The sequence below is a fragment of the Quercus lobata genome, chromosome 3 (genome assembly GCF_001633185.2).
Source record: "Quercus lobata isolate SW786 chromosome 3, ValleyOak3.0 Primary Assembly, whole genome shotgun sequence".
Taxonomy (NCBI): Eukaryota; Viridiplantae; Streptophyta; class Magnoliopsida; order Fagales; family Fagaceae; genus Quercus; species Quercus lobata.
Window position 1 is genome coordinate 16,196,854 of NC_044906.1, and position 15,627 is coordinate 16,212,480.

At 36.1% G+C, this 15,627-nt stretch overlaps 2 protein-coding genes across 2 annotated transcripts; both read left to right on the plus strand.

The window, feature by feature from the left end:
- The first annotated feature begins 815 nt into the window (after positions 1-815).
- Positions 816-6,343, plus strand: LOC115980109 (importin subunit alpha-4-like). The gene is made up of 10 exons (XM_031102384.1): positions 816-1,294; positions 2,188-2,284; positions 2,375-2,466; positions 2,563-2,694; positions 2,973-3,158; positions 3,308-3,471; positions 3,549-3,627; positions 4,070-4,198; positions 5,207-5,334; positions 5,718-6,343. Exons 1-10 carry the CDS (start codon positions 1,061-1,063, stop codon positions 6,097-6,099), a joined length of 1,623 nt encoding a protein of 540 aa, XP_030958244.1. The 5' UTR covers positions 816-1,060; the 3' UTR covers positions 6,100-6,343.
- A 1,583-nt stretch (positions 6,344-7,926) lies between these two features.
- LOC115981631 (rhodanese-like domain-containing protein 6) lies at positions 7,927-15,537 on the plus strand. Its single transcript, XM_031103912.1, has 9 exons — positions 7,927-8,219; positions 8,310-8,471; positions 9,939-10,044; positions 10,183-10,381; positions 11,151-11,232; positions 12,988-13,070; positions 13,855-13,987; positions 14,246-14,396; positions 14,652-15,537. Exons 1-9 carry the CDS (start codon positions 8,067-8,069, stop codon positions 15,401-15,403), a joined length of 1,821 nt encoding a protein of 606 aa, XP_030959772.1. The 5' UTR covers positions 7,927-8,066; the 3' UTR covers positions 15,404-15,537.
- Positions 15,538-15,627: the final 90 nt, after the last annotated feature.

Genomic DNA, 15,627 nt, shown 5'->3' on the forward strand with positions numbered 1-15,627 from the left:
AGCATTGGCTTAAGTGGTTTAACAGAGAGGGGAGGGATTGGCGGGTGATAGTTAGCCTAAAAAATCGACAATTTTGACACAAACCCTAAGGAACCCCAACTTGGTCACCATGTCAATGTTGCCCGTCATATCTCCAAATAAAAACTGGTCAATTGCACCACTTAACATCCCTAGGATATATGAGGTCCACATGTCTAAGTCTCACGTATATACATATAAACAAGGTAACATGTATGAGTCTCACGTGCTTACACATATACAAGGTAGGCTTACGTGTATTGAGTCTTAGATATATATGAAATGAACAAAATTATGCATTACACATTATTTTTTTGGTATACATTATACCTACCTAATCTAAACCGTTAATTTCGGTATTACCTTGTATTGTATTATTCAATATATATTTTTATAATTTTATAGGAAATGTTAAAATTAGGTAGGTGCCGTAGATATCCAAAAAAAAGAAAGTGTATACCATAAAATTGGCCTATGAAATGAGTATTGCATGCGCATTGCCTTCTTTAGGGAGTCCCAATATGAACCACATTCTGAGCTATTACCAATGGGGAGAATTCTATAGTATATACTTTTTATTTTTTGGTATGTGTCATACCTATCTAATCTTAACAGTTAAGGTTAGAAATCATCTTTTAATTTTTTTTTTAATTTTTTTATAATAATATATAGAATGTTAAGATTAAATAGGTAAAGTACATTAGAAAAAATAAAAAATAAAAGTATGCCAAAGAATGACCCAAGAAATGAATATTGCATACTATAAGAAGCCCCAGTATGAAGTCTGAACTCTGGACTTTGAACCACATGCCATACCTTTGTCCACACGTACAAACACAACCTAAGGCCTCAAGCCCACAAGTTTATTCCTTCTACTCCCCCCAAAAAAATAATAGAGACTCACCACCGAAATACAAGTTACCCAACCCGCCTTTTATATAACCCCTCCTCTGCCTCTCTTTTATTCTTTCCAGTCTCTCTGCGACATTTTTTCGAACACCTACAGAGCAATCTCCCTCACCCCAAATTCCGAACCCCAACAATGTCTCTCCGTCCAAGCAGCACTCGCGCCGAGGTGCGTAAGAAGTCGTACAAGACTGGTGTGGACGCCGACGAGGCTCGGAGAAGAAGAGAGGACAATCTGGTTGAGATCAGAAAGAACAAACGGGAAGATAACCTTTTGAAGAAACGGAGAGAAGGCCTTCTCGGCCTTCAGGCTCAGCCCATGCAGCAACTTCTCGATGCCACCCAAACCGCCGCCGCTTTGGAAAAACGGGTACTTTTACTTTACCATCACTCTTTAACAAAAAATAATACTTTTTTATTATTTAATTTTTTTTTGAAATTTTCAATTATGAATCTATGGGGTTTTGATTGATGCGTTTTTGTTATTTTAGATTTTTGTTTCTGGGTTTTTTGTTTTTGGTTTGATGAACTTTGTGGTATTAGGTATTTGATTGATGGGTTTTTCTTATTTCTTAATCTTTTTGTGGGATTTGGGTTGGGGTTTGTTTGGTTGATTAGGGAATGTATGATTAGGATTTCTAATCTTATTGTTTGGAAGGGAAAAAAATTACAACAGCTTGGTTCAGTATAGGTTTATTGTATTGTTTGATGGTTTTTTTCTCCCCTGTTTTATATGCTTGGTTGCTGAGATATATAAAGATTAGTAATCTGAATCTTGGGTTTCTTGTTGTTTGGAGCTACGAGAAACTTGAATTTCAAGTCAACTGTGATAAAGACAAACAACTTTGGCTTCTTTGATATATATAAACAGCACACCAAATTTTATATCAATCTTTATATCAATCGGATATTGTTTGCTATTCAATATGCGCTCATGAGCGTGCGCACACTTGTTTAAAATTGTGAGGGGTTATTGAATTTGAATGTGGGAAAGAAGAAGAAATGGAGCGTTGAACTTTAGTATATTTTGATTTTTGGGTGCCAAAGAAAAGAGCAGCTTAGATCTGGGTATCATGCACATTCAATTGAACGAGCTTACTGTTATTGTTTTGTTGTTTGAATTTTCTTGATGAAGTATAATGTCCATTGATGTGATCTATTTGGAAACTGAAGTTTCAATGTTAAAGTTAGTGTCATTTGATTTTAATATTGTGGTGTTGTTGTTTGATTTTATTTGTTGGGTATGTTATGGTTGTTTAATAGCTGGAAAGCATTCCTGTGATGGTACAAGGAGTATGGTCTGATGATCCTACTGCTCAATTGGAATCAACCACTCAGTTTAGAAAGTTATTATCGATAGGTATGACTGCATCTCCTAACAATTTACTTTTAGGTAATAATCCTGGAATGTTCTTGACTGTTGATTTGCATTCTGTATATTTGTGTGCAGAGCGCAGCCCTCCAATTGATGAGGTAATCAAGGCAGGTGTGGTTCCTCGTTTTGTGGAGTTTCTTGGAAGGCATGATCTGCCCCAACTGCAAGTAGGGGCTCTTTGTAGCTTTAATTTTATGTGCAAATGAATTTTTCAGTAAGAAATGCTAATGTAATACTGGGACTGACTTTTCTTTTGTGTGCAGTTTGAAGCTGCTTGGGCTTTGACCAATGTCGCATCCGGAACATCAGAGCATACACGAGTTGTCATCGAACAAGGTGCTGTTCCCATGTTTGTGCAACTTCTTAGCTCCGCCAGTGATGATGTCAGGGAGCAGGTTGGTTTACTTCTTTTATTGTATAAAAATCTGGAAGTCCTTTGCTTGACATCTCTTTAGGCTTTTTTGTGTTCTAAATCCAGTGCTTTTCTCCCAGTCAAAATCATTCTGGCCCCTTCTCCCTCTGAATTTTTCTGTACTCGTGTTTGATTGTGCTGGCCTTATTCTAAATTTCAGAGTTATTCGGAGAGCTTAATTATTTTCCCACTTGTTATGTTATCTTCTTAGATGTGATTCTTACTATGTTTACAATTCTCACGTTCTTTTATCTTGAACAGGCAGTGTGGGCTTTAGGTAATGTTGCTGGTGATTCCCCAACTTGTAGGGATCTTGTTATTGGTCAAGGTGCACTTGTGCCACTATTATCGCAGTTAAATGAACATTCAAAATTGTCCATGCTGAGGAATGCTACATGGACTTTATCTAACTTCTGTCGTGGCAAGCCACCAACACCATTTGAGCAGGTGAGAAGTGATCCACGGAATTTCACTTTATTAATCATTTAGACCATGCAGAGTATGTTAGATTATGAATGTCAACTTGAATCTTTTTCTACCGACATTTATGCTGAAAAATAATGGTGGTTGTAAAAACATTCTTTGGTTCATGTCAGGTCAGAGCTGCCTTACCTGTCCTCCGGCAACTTATATACATGAATGATGAAGAAGTTCTTACAGATGCTTGCTGGGCCCTGTCTTATCTTTCAGATGGCACGAATGATAAAATTCAGGCTGTTATTGAAGCAGGTGTCTGTCCACGCCTTGTGGAGCTTCTGCTGTAAGTTCTAATACTCTCTACAAACCTCTTAAATATTGTTGTATGAGTCTGTTACTGACAAAATTTTCATTTTCAAGTCATCCTTCACCTACAGTTCTTATACCAGCACTTCGGACTGTGGGAAACATTGTTACGGGTGATGATGCACAGACTCAGGTATTGATAATAATTTGTATGCCTGTTTAAAATTCTTACCATGTTGTTCATATGTTGAGGTTTATTGCTTAAACTGTTGGAGGTTTATCGTATTGCGTACTGAGCTTGATTATCTTCTTTTTGTATTGCCTTTGGCTTATCTTAAATTTCGTGTACCCATGTTTACTTGTTTGGTGTGAATTAGTTAGGGGCTACAGAATAGTTACTTTAGTACAATTTACTGCCAAGCTGTATTTCTGATTCCTGTTGTTGAACTAGGATAAGCAAGAAAATAAAAATTTTCTTTGATAAGCATGTATTAGAAGACTATATTAATTAGTAAACAAGCCATATTACCCCCCCCCCCCCCTCTCTCTCTCTCTCTCATGTATACATTTTGAATGAAAGTGCTGTGTTTCTTCCCTATACATGGCAACAAGTAACTTTGCTATGTATTTTCCAGTTTGTAATTGACAACCAAGTGCTCTCTTGTCTCTATCAACTTCTCACACAAAATCATAAAAAAAGCATCAAGAAAGAAGCTTGTTGGACGATCTCAAATATCACTGCTGGGAATAAAGGTCAAATACAGGTATGTGGTTCACTTTCTATATGATTTAATATCAAGATTCTTCAATTCTTCCACGTGTTAAAACTTATTTATAGCACCCCAGAAATCCACAAAGTACTAGAGTCTTTGGATTGCATGACAGAGTTCAGTTATCATTAGCACAGACAAAGGGATGGTATGGTGTACTTGGTTGAAATAGTGCTAATTAAAAATGTTCCCTGTAACCATTACTTGATAATTATTATTATTATTTTTTTTTTTTTGGGGTGTTTGGGGGGGGGGGGGTGGCTGAAGGGTGTTAGCAATTGCTTCATCAAATGTGCTTGTCTTGAGTCATTTTTCCTTGTCCTTTATTGCTTCTTGGTTTTTGGAAATTCTGGATTTCCATAAAGATAGTGGAAGATTACTTGTTAAAAAAAAAAATTTGCTTATTGGCGCCAATAGGCACCTCCCTCCCTATTGGAGGGGCATGTCTGGGTAATTCTGGATTTCCACAAAGATAGTGGAAGAACCACACACAACATAGTATTTTGTATGTAAACCCTTTGGTTTTCATTTTTTTAGATGAATACAAACTTGCACTTGAACCTTCTTGTTCACTTGAATTGATTTCCCTAAGAGATAGTTGTTGTTGGGAAATTAATCCTTCTACAAAACCTGCTGTGGATAGGCTATAAATACTGACAGTTGTGGGCTTGCTTGTGCTTCTCATTGAATAGACAACTAGTTTTAATACAACTTGCATTTGGTTCTTCACAAGGACAGTTGTGGGCTTGCATGTGCTTCTCATTGAATGGACAACTAGTTTTAATACAACTTGCATTTGGTTCTTCACAGGGCTGCTAAAGTGCTAGATGAATTTAATGTTTAAAGTACAAGGTGCCAATCATATAGTAACATTGACTCTAGATAGCAAATGAAGCCTCTTTCTTTTTCTAGTAAATGACTTGCTCACAGATAATCAAGGCTTTATGAATTTTAGTTGATGAGCTCCCTGGAAATGTTATCTGTTATAATTCTGTGTTACAGGCTGTTGTTGAGGCCAATATCATTCTCCCTCTTGTACATCTTCTCCAACATGCTGAGTTTGACATCAAGAAGGAGGCTGCATGGGCTGTATCAAATGCCACCTCTGGAGGATCTCATGAGCAGATTCAGTATGCCTTACTCTTAAATTGGCTTTTCTTCTTTACCCTTACTTTCTAGCTTAGATATGCTCGCCTATAACTTGCACAGATTGCTAGATACATGGGTTGCTGATGCCTTTGTGGGCTGATTCACTTTATATACTTTCCCATCAGGTTGAAGGAATCTCCTTCAACCTATTGTAGTCGTTCAAATGATTATCCATGTGAATTTTATTTGTATGGGTCATTAAGTTATCTACACAAGTCACATGACTTTTTAATAGGTAATGTGACTAAAGTATATGTGGTTAGTCATTTGAGCTCCAGTAGTTTGGAGGAAAATTCTGTCTTTTTCACAATATAATGCATCAGATGAAGCCTTGGACTTACACGTGCGATCAATGTTCTTGTAGATTCCTGGTGGCCCAAGGTTGCATTAAGCCGCTATGTGATCTTCTAATCTGTCCAGACCCAAGGATTGTGACAGTGTGCCTAGAAGGGCTTGAGAACATTCTGAAGGTGGGTGAGGCTGATAAAGACATGGGACTGAATAACGGAGTCAACCTCCATGCACAAATGATTGATGAATGTGAGGGTTTGGATAAGATAGAGAATCTACAGTCCCATGACAACAATGAGATTTATGAGAAGGCCGTGAAGATCTTGGAGAGATATTGGGCCGAGGAAGATGAGGAAGAGCAGACACTCCAGGAGAATGGGAATGCAAATCAACAGGAATTTAATTTCGGAACAAACCAGCCCAACCTTCCCCCTGGAGGTTTTAAATTTGGGTAAATTGGCAGTTTAGGATTCTGGTTTCTAGCTTTGTAGGGTTTCCTTACTTTCCCTATTTTGGTTTATTTTCAAACTCATTCTCATTTTCCCCTATTGCCAAGGGTCAGGGTTTTTGTTCTGGCACATAGGCAATTAATTGTCTATGAAATTTGGTACAAGTGTTAAAGATTCAACTTGTGGCTTTCTGTCTTGATTTATATTTTTATGATCAATAGGTAAAAAGTTATTATTGTGGTTGCATTTACTTGAAATCAGCTTAAGCTTTCTGCTTCTTAGTTTCTGTGGCTGTGCTTGTGATTCTTGGATTAGTGATTTCTATGCAACTAGTAATTGGTAGTAGAGTCAGTCTGCTTGGACTGGAAAATATTAAATATGAGACAGTGAGACTTTTTGATTGGAAGTAATGCAGCACAAAAACTTGGATTTTGCCTGGCTGCCATTATATCCCAGTATCTCACTCTTATAGCAGCTTTCAATGCCCCTCAGAAATTTGCTGGAAAGTGAAAATTTAGGAACTATGGACTTTCTAGTTACTTTTCTGATGAGAAGAATCACCATTTTATTTAATGCACATAAATGTATGCTCAGTTCACTGAACGCCACAATAATGAGGGAAATAGAGTAAAAAAATTGTTTTTTAGAAATTCATTTTATTCTATGTTTTACACCCTTTTCAGACAATCGGTGAAAGAGTCCCCAATTCCATTAATTTAACATCTTTGAATGAGAGGGAAAGTAGCACTGGATTATAGGACCATTGATTCATTCCAATAGTTTTAACATGTTTAAATGTTAACCATTTAGCATTACTCACAATACTGAGATTAAACATTAAGCTGAAAACTGCAGGGGGAAAAAAGAAAAAGAAAAAAAGGGAGTGAAGGAGGTTGACTGATTTTTCATGAAATTCTTTTTACAAATTGACTTATTTAACTTGTAATTAACTTTGATCGTTATAGGATAAAAGGAGATATGATTTGTACTCATTTCTGTGGTCAAATTTGAGGATAGAAAACAAATGATTACATCAAACTGTGAAAAAAATAATAAATTATATAGCACTTCTACAATTTTTAAAGGAATGGTATCTATTGTAATTAAATAATGTATTTTTAAGTATTTTAATCTCTGTAATTCTTTGATGAATATGAATAAAGATTATTAAGATTAAAACATCAAAAATAAATACTTCTAATCCTTTTGTTGGTAGAATCTAAAACTCATTAATGCATTAATAATTTTTAAATACAAAACAAAAAAAAAACATTATTAAATTAAATTCATTAATAGAATAATTATTTTGTCATTTTGTGAACTTTTTATGGTAAAACGGATAGCAATTACTATTATTATTAAAAAAAGAGATAGGGATTTGAGAATTTTATAATATATAATTTTATCTAGCTAAAAAATTTAAATTCATATCACAATCTTATGTGCTAAGGTACTCATATATATTAAAAAAAATATATATATATCAATTTAAGAAAAAACTTTTTTTTAAAACTATCCCTAACATCATTCATATCTTAACAAAATATCCTTTTTATTTCAAATCTTTTCTAAGGTATATAGATTGTCATGTTATTTAAAATTAAACATGTCACTTAGATAAAAAAAATAAAAATAAAACATGCTAGTTGCCAGTTCTACCCTGATAAATTTAAAAAATAAAATCCGAACTATGAAATGTATTGAGTTTTGAAATTGACGAAAATACCCCAATTAATTCAATCAAAAACTAGACCTTAGTTTGGTCTGATAAAAACCTCTAAAACCAAAAAAAATCGAGAGCCGAACTCATTTTTTTAAAAAAACGAGAACCAAACTAGTCCCTCTCTCTCTCTCTCTCTCTCTCTCTCTCCATGGCTCCACTCTATGAATAAATAAAGAAAACAATGAAAGGTTAAAACCCCAAACTCTCTGCAAACCCAACCCCTCGAAAGCAAAACCTCAAAACCCTAGCAATGGCAGACGAAGACCAATACGGAGTGCTCCTCTACTACAAGTACGCACAGATCACCGACCTAGACTCACTCTTCTCCTTCTACGAATCCAACTGCGACTCCCTCTCTCTCCTCGGCCGTGTCCGCCTCTCTCCCCACGGCGTCAATGTCACTGTACGTACTGTACCTGCGCTCCCTCTTCACATTTTCTATGTATGAATTTTCAGTAATGCTGATAAAGATTGGGGTTTGAAATTTGAACAGGTTGGTGGGAAGCTATCATCGTTGGAGAAACACATTGCTGCTGTGAAATCAAATGCTTTGTTCGAAGGGACTGATTTCAAGCTCGCAACTTGTGATCACCCAGTAGATGATAAGGTTGCTAAGGAATGTGGATTCACTTCTCTTTCAATAAGAATAGTTAAGGTAATTGTCTTTGGTTTCACCTTTGTGATAGTCTGAGCACGGACACGAATACTGACACGGGCACGATATACGACACGAGACAATGGGGACATGTAAATTGTTGAAAAATTAGGACTTGACATGGTGGGAATACCACATTGATAATTAAATATTGAGTAATGCTATGTACACAACAACTGTTATTGGTGGGTATGTAAGTGATGTTAGTTGTGGGCAAATTAGAACCAGTAATAACTTACCTGTTACCAACTAAGCTGTAGTATCACTCTTAAATAATGTGTACTTTTAGATATATTTTATGGTTATTTATAAGTTTTCACTTTTCAAAATTACTAACAACTATCAAAATCTTTAAAAACATATCTAAGATTAAAGGAATTTCTTTGAACATAACGAGGACATGCATGCAGGCAGCAGAAGTGTCTTCTTAGGTTTCTCCTCTATAAAATTTCTTGTTTCAAAAGAAAAAATAGAAAATTTGTATGTGCAAAATAATTTTTCATAGTTTGTGGTTTTTGAAATGTTTTAGCTTTGAATAATTTATCTTAATTTGAGTTTGTTTGTTTGTTTTTAATAAGTTTAAGAGTATTAATTTTTATCTCTATTATGTCATGGGATATTAGAGAGATTTTTGCTTAGGATATGGCATGCATGCTTCTACTTGCATAGGTAGAAATTTTGCTTGCTGTTGGGGTTTGATATTGCAGTATGTGCACTTCCTTAAATTTTCTTATAGAATCATTGTTAGGTTTTTGATTTTTGGAAAAGAGGGAATAAAGGAGGGGAGGGAGGGGAGAGGAGTAATGCATTAATTGTGCAATTTGCTTCAATATTCCTGTCACAGACAGAGACAAAATTTGAAAGTTCAGAATTGATAACAAAAAGATCCTTTCATTTCTATTGTGAAATGTTAATGTGCCTACGATACTTTCTTCTTCTTAATAATCGGACAGAGGAAAAGGTCATGTGTACAAGGAGAAGGTATCTCATGCGCAGGGCACATGAGACCTTAGTCTCACTGATAGGTGGGCGCCCTGTCAGTGAGACAAAGGGCATACGCGCTTGGTGCATACAAAACTTTTGCGTGTACAAGACACCCAAAAGTGGTGTTGTTGCACACTTACTGGAGATTATGGTTTTTCCTGCAGTTCAACATAGTTTGAATTGGATGGATTTGTCTCCAATACCTTTGGCTGAGAATGATATAGTTCCCATAAATATAATTTTTAATATAATGTCATGAATATTTGGATTTTCAGGGTTTCGTTTATTTATTTCTGTTAGTATTTTACTCATTGCCGAGGGCCTGTGCACTCCTAGGATTAGTCGGGACAAAGTCCTGGACACCTGGTGCCAGTCCCAAAAAAAAAAAAAAAAAAAAAATTCTGTTAGTATTTTGAGTATCTTGACATATTGTTAATCGTGATTATGGGTTTTCAGTATAATCCTACTTTTCCTTATTCTCAGGAGTTGGTTACTCTTAGTTCTGACCCTCTGTTGAAGTCACCTGAAATTTCAAATGCTGGGAGGCATCTCTCTGCAGCTGAGTTTCATTCTGCTCTTCAGGGCACTGGTAAGTGTTTTTTTTCCTACTTATAATTAATAACATGATAAGTTATTCTTTTGCTTAATTTGTTGAGACTTGATGCACTGTTTTAGAGGAACTAATTGGGTATTGATGGTCACCTGCTGTTTATGAAAAATTTGCTAGGACCACTTTTAGAGAAAGATAGCCCAACATGCAATGAAGACCTTGTTCTATTGGATGCAAGGAATTTATATGAGACAAGAATTGGGAAGTTCCATGTGCCAAATGTGGAAACTTTGGATCCAGGAATTAGGCAGTATAGTGATCTGCCCTCGTGGATAGATGATAAGTCTGAGCAATTAAAAGGGAAACGTGTTCTTATGTGAGTGCCCCTTTGGAACCAAAGATGGCTCCTGATATTTCCTTTTATTTATCATACTGCACAGCTGGAGCTACATAGTTGTATGATTGAATTTGAAATTTTATTTTGTAACTGGTGCTTTGAGAACTGTCTTTGGTTCACTTAGCTGTTTAAATTTTTTTCATACTTGTTTTCTTGTGATGCAAATTGTGTTGACACATATTGCTTTTTCCATTGCTGAATGATTTAACTTGAACTTCAGCCTGAATTGGAAACTTAAAATGGGAAAACATGATGCATGTGTGTCTTATCTATAGCTACGTGTGGAGCCTGTTTATTTCCTAGAATTGCACTACAGCCAAGTTTTTCTTTCCTCAGTGTGCTTGTGTTTCCTGGTATTGTTTTAGCCTTTTAGGTTTCTTGCTTGTATTTTCTAGATTTGTTATAATTATTTATATTCTTTTTGATAAGTTCTTTTAAATATGTTTTTGATAAGTAAATATTCTTTGATTTAATCCGTGAGATTGTAGCTTTTTGAGAAATGGCTAACGATGCTGTTCATTAAAGAACCTTTTTGTTTGCATTTGAAGCCAGAATACTAATCTAGTTTTGCTAAAGCACTTTGCTCAGAATGGTAATAACAAGGGACAGTATGAAAAAAAAACATTTCTCCTTTATGCACTTTCCTTGTATGTTGTCCAAACTTCATCTGAAACATTTTTTTTCCCTCTAATTTTGCAATTTGTATATCATTTTGACTCTTAATCTCCATTTGTTGTTTATGTTATAGGTACTGCACTGGAGGGATTAGGTGTGAGATGGCTTCAGCATATATTAGGTCTAAAGGTGCTGGGTTTGAGAATGTGCTTCAGGTTAGCTCCTGTAGAGGAAATTTCTCCCCTAAGTGAATCTTTTTATATATAAAAAAAAATTGTGTCTGTTTCTGTTGATTTCTTTTAAAATTGTTTCTGAACTATCAGCTATAATAAGCTGAAAAGTACCCTTTCAAGCCTTCCGACTTATTACCTTTCCCTTTTTACTATCCCTAAAGCTGTGGCTACTAGATTGTAATGCATTCTGAGGAACTTCTTGTGGGGTTTGTCAGTTGAGTGTTTCAAATATCCTTTGGTGGCTTGGGAAAAGGTTTGCCTACCGCGTGAGTTGGGTGGGTTGGGAATTCAGAATTTGGCGTCTTTTAATCAGGCCCTACTTGGGAAATGGCTTTGGAGGTTTGGCCATGAAGCCACTCATCTGTGGCAAAGGGTCATAGCCATGAAATATGGGGAGGGAAAAGGGGGTTGGTGCACTAGAGCTAGTAGAGAGGCTCATGGTTGTTGGTTATGGTGGAGTATTAGTGAAGGGTGGGATACTTTCGCTAAGCATTTCTCTTTTGTGGTAGGGGATGGTTCTCGCATTCTTTAAGGCATGATAAGTGGACTGGGGATTTTTCTCTTAAAATTCTTTATCCTCAGTTATTTTTGTGCTCAGCTAATAAGGAAGCTTGTATTTCTGAAGTGTTAAGCCCCCCAGTGTGGAGTTTAAGATTTTATAGGGAATTCAATGATTGGGAGTTAGCGGCTTCCTAGTCCCTACTTCATTTCATCCAAACCCGAATCCCTAGGGGCAGAGGGTGTGACAGGCTTTGTTGGGATTTTAATGGAAGTGGGAAGTTCGATATTCGGTCTTTTTATCATAAGATTCGAAATGCAGCTTCTTCCACTTTCCCTTGGAAGGGCATTTGGAAAGCTAAGGTTCCTAAAAGGGTGACTTTTTTCACGTGGACAGCAACTCATGGTCAGATTTTTATCTTGGATAACCTTATGCTTCGTAGTCACCGTTTGGCGAATCGTTGTTGTATATGCTGTTGTAATGTGGAATTTGTGGATCACTTGTTACTTTTTTGTCCAATAGCTCATTCTTTGTGGATGTATATGCTTCGACTGTTTGGGGTCGATTGGGACATGCCAGGTTCAGTGGTGGACTTACTATTTTGTTGGTATAATTGGCTTGGGAAGTATAGTTCTAATATTTGGAATTTGGTTCCAGACTGTTTATTGTGGACCATTTGGGCCGGAACAGAATCGACAGTCTTTTGAGGATGATGGGAAGACTGTGGTTCAGTTATTAGAGCTTTGCCAACGGACCCTCTTTGATTGGTCTCGTTGTTGGGGTTTTTTGGATTGCTCTACCCTTATGGATTTTCTTTCGTCTTTTTGAATAGACTAGGGGCTACTTCTATCTTTTTGTTTCTTTTTTCCTTCGTTCACTACCGTGAACTCCTTGTATTTTTCTTACTTTTCTTTTATTAATAATATTCTCTTCTTACTTATCAAAAAAAAAAAAAAAATGTTTATGTCAGCAGTTTTGTTGTTTGGCTGTCATATTGTATAATGTTATGTGATATGACATGTTTGAACTAGAGAGATCTACTAGGACTCTAAAGATGATACCAAGTTTGAAGTTATACCTATTTCTTCTAAACTTTCTTCTAAACGGTTGTTATTTGCAAAAATATTTGGCATGTTTTAATAGAAAAACGTACTCACCTTGGTAATATGGCATAAGGACATGGTTCTTGTTGATGATGATAGTGATTATATTTCATGGTGGTGTGGAATTTATTGCAGTTATATGGCGGGATACAGCGTTATTTGGAACAATTTCCAGATGGTGGTTTTTTCAAAGGAAAGAACTTTGTTTTTGACCATCGGTATGATGTCTTAATCTCTCAATGCCTCTAATTATTTTACAGGTACTATTATCTTATTATCATCTAAAGACTGGCATATGGGACAGACATTTTGAATTGGCAAATGGCAATAGTGTTATATTTTCGGCATGCCTATTTGCTTCACAGTGTACGAGAAGATTTCCTTTGGTTTCTAGGTTCTTTTGAGAATCCTATGTTTGCTTACCTAAGAAGTGGTTTTCCCTTTGTTTTTCCCATTGTGAAAACTTGCACTTCAAAAAGGATCACAGGTCTTACCTTTTTGCGGGCCTGACTGTGCGTTGAGCATTTGAAACAACACATTTAGATCCGTGGGAAGTCTTTGTTGTAAGCAGTTTGAAAATTTTCTTTGATAAATGACATGCTGACCTGGTATTCTTCCATAGATATCACTGTTGTTTTTCAACTTTTGGGATCTGATTTTTAATTTCCTTTTTTTTCCCTTCTTCCTTTAGGATCCCTGTTATCTACAACCCCTTTTTGATCAATTTATCCAATTTTAAGAATTACAAAAAGTAAATTGTATGTTCCCTTGAGTGTGCTAGTAAATTTACCAAGTAAAAAGGAAAAAAAAAAAAAAAAAGAAAAAAAAAAAGAAAGAAAGAAAGAGAGGAAGAGAGCAAATGGCATGTCTACTTTACCCTTTATTGCAAATATGCTTCCTTCATGTGTATGCGATTAATGTTCTGAGATCTGGTGAAAACAGCAGTATGATGTTGCAAATTTTGAAGTAGTAATTTGTACCTTTTTTTTCCATGTCTGGTAGGATATCAGTTGGGAGCTCAGATCCAAATATCATTGGTACCTGCCTTCTTTGTGGCTCCTCATTTGATGATTATTCTTCACGCTGCAGATGCACCCATTGTAGGATGCTTGTTTTGGTCTGTGATAGTTGCAGGGTACACACAAATAATCCTATTCATTATTTGAAATTGGCTGAGCGATTTTAGATCTAACTTTGACTTGTTTTAGATGAAACTGGTGTGAATTGAGATTGAATTATTTATTTTTGGCCTTTAGGTGATAGTCTTTTTTTGTAAAAAAAAAATTATCCCTTTTCCCCACTAAAGCCTATCTGAACAATCTGTCAAATAGTTAAAGTTGAGCTCCATATCTTGTACTTTTGCTTCTGAATTTGTTGTTATCATGGTCCACAGATGGAGGGTGCTCTATACATTTGTGAGTTATGTCAGAAATATGGTAAGGGTGTTCAGTCAGTTCCATCACTCGAAAATGGCAAAATACAAGAAGAGCATAAACTGGTTTCCTTGGATACCAAACTCTCACCTCAACTGCCTTGGAGCCACGGTAAGGTCTGTAATCTAAATCACTTCAAATGACCTTGCTTTCCCTTCTATCAAGAGTAAATTGATTAAAATTACTGATTCTGTGGCTGGTAGTTAAACACCATACATGCGTACACAGACTGCATGTACATATGGCCAAATCTATTAACCTTCCTAAAGTTTTGTTTTTTTTTTTTGGACAGCTAATCTCTACAAGTATTTCCTGTTTTCCCACATTTTTATTGTTTCTGACACCCTAATAAATGCAATTTTACAGGTAATGAATCTCCAAGAAAACTAAGAATCTTATGCCTGCATGGGTTTCGGCAGAATGCCTCCAGTTTCAAAGGAAGGACTGCATCATTAGCCAAAAAACTCAAAAACATTGTTGAGCTTGTTTTTGTTGATGCACCTCATGAGTTACCCTTCATTTACCAGCCCTGCATCACAGAGTCACATGGAGAGTGTGCATCATCTTCATTACAGCAAACACATCCTCCACCATCCGAGAATTGCAGGAAAAAGTTTGCATGGTTAGTAGCCCCCGATTTCAATATAAGTGGGGAAGTTGATTGGAAAATAGCAAATGGTTCATTTGACCCTCTCCAGTACCTGCAGCAAACTGATGGCTTTGATGTATCTCTGGCATATTTAAAGTCTGTGTTTTCTCAGAAAGGGCCATTTGATGGGATTCTGGGATTTTCTCAGGGTGCAGCAATGGCTGCCTTAGTCTCTGCACAACAAGAGAGGCTCAAAAGTGAAATGGATTTTAGATTTGTGATTTTGTGTTCTGGGTTTGCTATTAAATTGGCAGAGTTTGAATGTCAAGCGATCAACTGCCCTTCACTTCACATTTTTGGTAGTGACCGTGGCAAAGACAGGCAGATTGCAAACCTAGCTAGCAGGGACCTTGCTTCTTTATTTGATGATGGATGCTCTGTGATAATTGAACACGACTCTGGTCATATAATTCCTACTCGGTCTCCTTATATTGATGAGATTAGAAATTTTCTTCTTCGTTTCCTTTAATAGAATTAAACATCCCATTTGGTACTCTCAGAGTCTCAGTGCAAGATTTTGACTCAATTTGTTTGCAGTTATGTAATATCAAGGGTGGGTTAGTGATTACTGTTTATAAAGGAATTTACATAGAACATTTTAAATATCATCTTTACATCTGGGACTTTAGAATTCAAAAGGGGAGGAAATGGTTTCATAATTCACACCATATGAACATTCATTGGTCATGATGA